Below are 8,059 nucleotides of genomic sequence, written 5' to 3' on the forward strand. Positions count from 1 at the left end.
AACTCTATAGACATAGGGAGTCTTTTTGTTGTTTGAGGGGAGGTTGAAGCTGGATGAACACACATGCATGCCACATAAACCAGTTTTCTCAGGTAATCTGCAGGTGCAGAATTGTAATATATAGGTAATGTGTTATCTCTAAGGCAGTATCTGTAGGGAATATATGTGTGTAGGCAGTACGTATTGGAAGTATCTGTAACATCTCAGATAGGAAGAGTGGATGGCTGAAGTAAAGGTGGATTGACTCAATCAAGAAAGCCACAGCCCTGGCTTTGCAAGATCTGAGTGGTGCTGTTAGTGTCTGGAAAATATCTCATTCATAGGCTCACCATAAGTCAGCGCAGAAGCAGACAATTTGTGCCAGATTTTGGACCTGGAATGATGTGATTTCAGTACTAAATTGCATCATATATAAAGTCTCTTTGGGCCTCTAAGGGCCTTAGCTTGGGGGCAGAGTCGGGGCACGGCATCCTAACAACACACACCTGACTCCGTCCCCCCAGGCCGCCCTGATGCCACATGCTACTCCAGGTGGCATGCAGCATCATGAAGTGCCTGTGGCGCTGCGTCCAGATAACACAGTGCCAAAGGGCTGCCATATAGCCACACTGTTGCAGCTATGGCGCCCTTTCAAGGGTGCAAAAAAGGAGCCGGTTTTTGTGGCTCCTTTTTGCACCCTCAAAAGGCTGGATTGGGGACGCAGTGTGAGGTTGCCATGGCCCCAATTCAGCACGAAAAGGGGCAGTTGCAGGCCACCCCGTCGTGGCAGTCTGTAGAGCACCATGCGCTGCTTGGGGGCAGTGCATCTGCCTCCAGAGGGCTATTTGGGATCTGAAGTGGCTGCTTTAATGACACGTTTGGTGCACCAGACACCAAATGAAAGGCACTGCCCTGCCAAGCAGCAATCTCTGCTTGGGGGGCAGTGCATCTGCCTCCAGAGAGCGAGGTCTTGGGTGGCTACTGGGAAAGTGAAAAGGGGATGTGATGCCCTTTCCCACTCACTCAGCAGCCATGCCAGCCGCACCAGGTTTATGCCTCCCCTCTGGAGTGTCACCTGGTGTGGTCTGCACCCCCTCCCCCTGTGCACTTCTAGCACCCTACTACCATAAAATGTCCCAAAACAAATTTCAGTCCAAAACGGAGTCTTGCTGATCCCAGAAGCCTCCAAGAGGTGAAGGGACTGGAAACCATGCCCTATGTGGAATGCCTTAGGGAGCTGGGGCTGTTTAGCCTGGAAAAGGGAAGGTTAAGAGGTGATATGAGAGCCCTGTTTAAATATTTGAAAGGAATTCATATTGAGGAGGGAGCAAGCTTGTTTTCTGCTGCTCCAGAGAACAGGACCCAGAACAATGGATGCAAGCTCCAGGAAAAGAGATTCCAGGTCAACATTAGGAAGAACCTCCTGACAGTAAGGGCTGTTCGACAGTGGAACAAACTCCCTCAGAGATTTTGGTGGAGTCTCCTTCTTTGGAGGTTTTTAAACAGAGGCTGGGTGACCATCTGTCCAGAAGACTTTGATTGTGTATTCCTGCATGGCAAAAGGGGGTTGAATTGAATGGCCCTTGGGGTGCCTTCCAACTCTATGATTCTATTATTAGGAGGAACTTCCTGACATTAAAAACTGTTCAGCAGTGGACTACATTGTCTCAAAGTGTGATGGAGCCTCCTTCTTTGGAGGTCTTTAAACAGAGGCTGGAAGGCCATCTGTCACAGAGAGGACTATGACTGTGTCTTCCTGCATGGCAGCAGGTTGGACTGGATGGCCCTTGAGGTCTCTTCCAATTCTAGAGGCTCATTCCCACTTGAACTTCAACCCGACTTCCAATTTGGTTTGGCTCCCTGTTGGTAAATGACTCCAAAAGGTCCCTTGTTCCCACTATGAAAGTGGATCTTGTCCTTACCCCAATGCAATTGCTTCTTTTTTGGCACGGTTGTCGTCCCAACTAGTTGCGCCACTTCCAAATGCATGCCAATCATAAGTGACGCAAACTACAGCCCGGACTCTGGGTGGCGGGAGGGCGCTGGCAGCCACCTTTTGACAGGTCAGGGGGCAGAGGAGGAAGAGGAGGAGGAGAAAGGGGCTGTATGGGGCTTGGAGGAGGAAGAGGAAATAGGGACGTAGCCAGGATTTTAGGAAGGGGGGGGGTCCAGACTAAGTGCCACCATTATATTGGGGCTTGGGTGCGGCGGTGCAGCAGCACACACCATTCATTTTTCTAATGGAAGGGGGGGATGGTCCGGACCCCAAGAACCCCCCTCCCTTGGCTACGTCCCTGGAGGAAAGCAAGCCACAGCGTGTTGATTGTTTTTTTAAATAAATTGATTGAATAATTGATTAGTTGTTTTACCAATTGCTTGCCTTTGCAAGTAGTTGCAAAATCAATCAATCAATCAATCAATTATTCTCTTTATTTTTTGGGAAAAAAACATGCACCCATAGATCACACCACAAATAAAAAGGCAGCACTGGGGTGTGCATGTGCTTGTGTGTCAAATCTCCCAAAAACTGAGGACTGATGTGATTCCAATCTCTTGTTCCCACTTGTTGAACACTCTTTGCAATCGATTCTTTTCAAAAGAACCTCTTTTAAACTAATGTCTGAAAAAATCAAGTTTTCTGTGTTTGCCTATCTTTATTACGACAGAAATCGATCCCATTATGACAGGAAGCAGTTTCAAATGGGAACGAGGGTCATTTACACCAATCAGCATTGTTTTCATAGTGGGAACTCGCCCTAGGATTTTATGATTCCCTTCGTGAGGCCCCTGTGTAACCCCTCCCTTAGAAAACAGCCTGAGACCTGTGCATTGCAAGAAGTGCCCTTTCACACTACACAGTTGTAACACTGCGCTTGTCATGCCTACATCTTATAGTCTCCTGGGGTTTGTAGCTTCATGAGCCACTTTGGAGCAACTCAGAATTCTAAATGCTCCTCTGTAAACTCCAAACGTCAGGATTTCAAAAGCCAAAGCAATTAAAGGGACATCATAATGCCGTAATTATAGAGTGTGAGAGAAGTCCAGTCCAGTGCATAATTCTCCAGGAGCTGTACACTTTTTAATCTTGGTGCTTTCCTTAGGTAATAAGAACGAGCCTCTGAGCACATATGGATTTCCTTTCTTACATCAAAGTATATAGGGAGGGAAGCCTTTTATAAAGACTTTTTAAAAAAGAAATGCTGGTGACTTCTAAAGCCTGAGACTGCAATCCTATCTATACTTACATGGGAATATGCTCCACTGAACAAAATGGGATTTCCTTCTGAGTATATAGGAATATATAGGATTGCTCTGTAAATCATATTGCTATTCTCAACTGGACAAGACCCAATGCATTAATGAGATGTAATAAATCAACACTACTATCACTTCCCATTAATGCAATGGATCTGCTGTAGTTGGGGCAAGCAAGAATTTAGGCCCAGGAATGTTAAGGAGTATTGTATAACATGTCTCTACATTGTAATGTTTGTGTTCAAGTTGACTAAAATTTCATAACTACTGTACAGACATTATTTCAGTGCTTTCCAACCCGTGCTTATGTCTTGTATAGTTCACTGCTTAATGGTATGGGTCCATTTCTTCTAAATGGATATCCAAATGGTAGGACTGAGTGTTCGCCCTAGGACAATATTACTTGCAAAACATTGAACCCAGGATATTCATAATTTCAGTGCTTTAATCACCATGATATTTCTAGGAAAGCAGATTTTGAGATGGGTCCCTGTCCGTTCTAAAAGAAAAATAAACAGGGTAGACTCACAACATGAGAGAAGGAGACGCCAAATCTTGCCAAAACATCAATGCCTTCCAACAGTTTCTGGAACATTTCATCTTCTTGAGAAAATCGGTACCCAAAACTCACAACGCTTATCAAAGTGGAAATGGCATTGCTGATGAGTAGGGAAGGGTCAAGTGGCTGCCCTGCAAGTAAGGTAGCATACAGGCATCTTAAGATTATTCTGCTTTACAGTTTAATGCAAAAGATTTCAGTTCCTAGTGGAGACAAAGATACCACTATGACTGGCTGGAGGGTTTCTTTTTTAATACTGTATTAGGAAATAACTGTAACTAAAAATACATGAATTTCCAATGCAACCTTTATGGAGAAAATACATTACAATCATCAGAACGAGTGATGTTCCAGCATGAACACCTAACATACCTTTGGCCTGTGAAAAGGCCTCCACAAGCCGGTGGGCCTCCTCTTCAATCTGGTGCTCCATCCCTTTCTTTCCTAGTCCCAGATTCCGCATAGTGACTATACCAAACCGTCTCTGTTCTTTCCAGCTGTGACCATTCGTGAAGCCAATACCTGAGACAGTTTTTAAAAATTAATTAAAAATTAGTATTTGTCCAGGGTGACCAGAGGTCCTCCTTTTCCAGGCGCATGGTTGATGTTCCAATCTTCTGCCCAGGAGGAATTCAAAAACTTCCTCCATTTTAAGCACTACAAAGAAGCATTTTTAGCTTCTATTTTGTAATGCCTTACATTTTTCTTGAATGTCCTACATTTTGTGCTGCCTTGTACTCCTTATAATATCTGGTCACTTCCCCCCCCCCCCCCAAATTACTGCCAAACAGTTAGGTTTCCAGTGCAGAAAATGCCAAATGGTAGATACTTCCTGCCCAGTGGCATCACTAGATCTGATCTCTCCCAGTGTGGGAAGGTACTAGTGGAAGTGGATGTCCCTACCCACCTTCCCTCACCTGCTCACTGGGCCAGACCTGGACCTCTGGCCAGGCAGATGGGGAAACATGCCTCCAGATTGATAGGCATCAATCTACGAAATGATAAGCATTGATCTACACCTTTTTAATATATCTAAATGATAATCTCTGACCTGCAATTTGATATCAAAAGTGCATCTTGACCTGAGTAGCCAAATGGCCCTAGCATGTGATCTCCCAGTGAAACAAGGGAAGCCATGAGTTTTTGATATGTAAACGAATTTCCTTTCCCAGCTTGGATGAGATTATGCAAGGAGCTGCTAAGTGCTATCAGGAAAGATGCTATCAAATGTCTTAAGGAAGTGTCTCTCTTTGTGATTGAGGGGGAACCATTTGAATCAAAGGAATGGCATTTGTAGCCATTCAGGTCCCTACTCTGGCAGAAACATTTGGGTTAGATCAAAACACAGTGGTGCCTCGGGTTACGAAAGTAATTCGTTCCGCGGCCGCTTTCGTAACCCGAAAAGCCTTCGTAAGCCGAATTGCCATAGGCGCTACTGGGGAAAAGCCGCGATTCCGTGCGAAAAAGCCGAAAAAAGCACCAAAAGTATTTTCGTAACCCGAAAAAACATTCGTAACCCGAAACAATAATTCCCTATGGGATTTTTTCGTATCCCGAAAATTTCGTAACCTGGGTATTTCGTATCCCGAGGTACCACTGCATTTGGTTAGGATGTGAAATACACTTCAAACAGTTTCCTTTGATTACCCTTTGTCTAGAGACCCTGTTAAACCCTTAAAAAGGTCTCCTAAATTTAGAGAGGTGCTGCGGCCAGCCACGAGCTGCTGCTACCAGCCACTCTGGGCTGCTACCAGTCACTCTCAGCTGCGGTCAGCCATCCACTGCAGCCAAGCCAGTCATTCATTGCTGGTAGCCAAGAGCTAAGTCAGTTTTAAAGTCAGTCTCTCTCTGACTGGCCTGCTTAACCAGAATTGCAGACCCACACACACAAATTGGAAGACAGAACTTCTACATAAGGTGAGCATTTCCGTTAGAAAAGCCTAATATCTATTCCACATTTACCACGTTATTTCCTGAGTCTTGTATGAATGTGTGAGCGTATGTGCCTGTATGTTTGAATCCTTGTTTCCAATAAAAGAGACATGATTGTACTTAGAGCCTCTGCCTCATTTCTGGATTTCTAGTTCCTGGTATACAGATCGAAGGGGCGATCCCTGAGGTGTGGTAACAGGCCTCCTCTCGGGACCTTGAGCTAATTAAATTCCCCATTGATAATTTGGTCACTGTTCACTGTTACAAGATGGCCTTCCTCCCTTCCCTTCTTCTGCCTTGCCTGCTCACCCAACCAGACCAAGGAGGATCTGGGTGGCTGGCTGGGCAGGCAGGCAGGCATGCCAGCGGACTACCCAGCCGTCCCTTCCCAAGAGGGAAGTAAGGATGGGGCAATGCTTTGCAATGGCGGTGTGATGTCCTGCCAGGACTATTTGAATCTCCCCCTGCATTTTCTTTCATGTTGGTTCAGGCCATAGAATATTTTAATTGAATTAGTTGTGGGAGGAGCTGTAGGATCCCCTGCATTTTTCCAGGTTTGGTTTGCCCTTTCCCAGCATGTTCTACTTTAGCTTGAAGCTTTTTAGTTTGGAGCAGTCTTTGCTGTAAGCTGGCAAAGAGCAGTCTTTTGGTGGCAAACAGGCCCAGGCAGCCAGAAAGGGCATTTCTTACACGTTAGCCAAATCAGTTACCAGGAACCAGTTAGCCAATTCAGTTACCAGAAATTAGTTACCTACTTCAAGACCAAGAATTCAGGAGCTGAAAGACCCTGCACCAGCTCCATTGAGAGAGGAGAACAAACCAAGATCAGACCCAGATAGATGACACCCTGAAGATTGCTGAAAGTCTGTAAAGTATCTTTTATTTCAAGTTATTTAGAGCTGGGGAGGAGAAAACTCTTTATTTTTGTTCTTCAAATTAAACTTCACCCTTTTTGAACTTTACACTCAGCATCAGAGCCTTTTTGGGTAGAAGGGTTTGATCTCACCAGAGTACCGGCATTGCACACCCAAACCTGCCACCATCTTTAGCTGGGTGTGTCTTCACTGGTGGCATCCTCCCCACTTTGGCAAAGGCAACCTGCTCACGGCTGGGTGGTTAAGACAGATGACAAGTATCTTCCTTTTTAATGCACCTCTTTTCTATCTTTTTAATTGTATTGTTCTTTTAATATTATGAAGCTACTCTGAGTCCCAGTTCTGGGAAAAGAGTGGGATAGAAATAATACTACAGTAGACCCTTGTTATCCGCTGAGGTTTGGTTCCAAGATCCCCCGTGAATAACAAAATCCGTGTATGGTCAAGTTCCATTAAACATAGCAAAATGGTGTCCTTATAAAAAATGGAAAATCAAGGTTTGATATTTGGAATTTATACTTTTTTTAACATTTTCAAACTGTGGATGCTTGAATCTGTGTATAAAAATCCGTGTATAAGAAGGGCCGACTGTACTACTACTACTAATAATAATGTGTTCACACACACAGACTGGGCTTTCATCATCAATAGGGCACCACTCTATTGACACCACTGTTCCTGTCCATTCTTCCAACGCTTTACAAATGGAAGGCTGGTGGAGGATCTGTCTAGTATTGTGCTAAGTCTGTAATAGTTTATAACTGTGTTTTAGCAAGAGGCTATTGGGAATAGCTAAGGGATAAAGTGGCTTAGTGGTTAAGATGCCAGTTCTGATGATCGGAAGATCAGAAGGATGGCATTTCGAGGCCCAGGTGCCACATGATGGGGTGAGCTCTTATCACTAGTCCCAGCTTCTGCCAACCTAGTAGTTCGAAAGCATGGAAATGCAAGCAGATAGATAGGTACCCCTTCTCAGTGGGAAGGTAACAGCATTCAGTAGAGTCATGCTGGACACACGACCACCAGAGCAGTCCTCAGACAACACTGGCTCTTGTCTTCAGCTTAGTAACGGAGTTGAGAATCACCCACTACAGTCAGTTACAACTAGACATTCATGTCAAGAGACTACCTTTACCTTTTTTGGGAATAGAGGTTGTTAGCCACATCTAGCACTGAAACATTTAAGGCCAGTTGGTCTTATACATTTTCTTCTTCCACTCAGAGGGTGTTCTCACTTAAGATTTGAAACGATTTAAAATACAACGTTTTTAATAGATCCGATTCAAAATAACCCTGGTCTTATCCCGCGTTCCAAATCGCTTTTATTCTTCGTTCCCATCTGGTTTTTTAAATCGAAGTTTTTACCTGCAAGCGTTCCTACTTGGCATGAATTCGGTGTTTAAATAAATCGATTCTTCTCCTCCATACCTTATTTGGAGCTGTCAATCAATAGTACGTC

General features: G+C 44.5%; 1 protein-coding gene across 1 annotated transcript in view; it reads right to left on the minus strand.

The window, feature by feature from the left end:
- The window catches only part of LOC121926995 (cytochrome P450 2J2-like), a 33,397-nt gene that overhangs the window by 10,186 nt on the left and 15,152 nt on the right, over positions 1-8,059 (minus strand). The window contains exons 2-3 of the mRNA XM_042460447.1: positions 4,166-4,315; positions 3,764-3,924 (exon numbers count right to left, since the gene is read on the minus strand). Coding sequence (XP_042316381.1) covers positions 3,764-3,924; positions 4,166-4,315 — 311 coding nt within the window. The remainder of the gene's footprint in view (positions 1-3,763; positions 3,925-4,165; positions 4,316-8,059) is intronic.

This window comes from Sceloporus undulatus, chromosome 3, assembly GCF_019175285.1.
Source record: "Sceloporus undulatus isolate JIND9_A2432 ecotype Alabama chromosome 3, SceUnd_v1.1, whole genome shotgun sequence".
In the NCBI taxonomy this organism is placed as follows: domain Eukaryota; kingdom Metazoa; phylum Chordata; class Lepidosauria; order Squamata; family Phrynosomatidae; genus Sceloporus; species Sceloporus undulatus.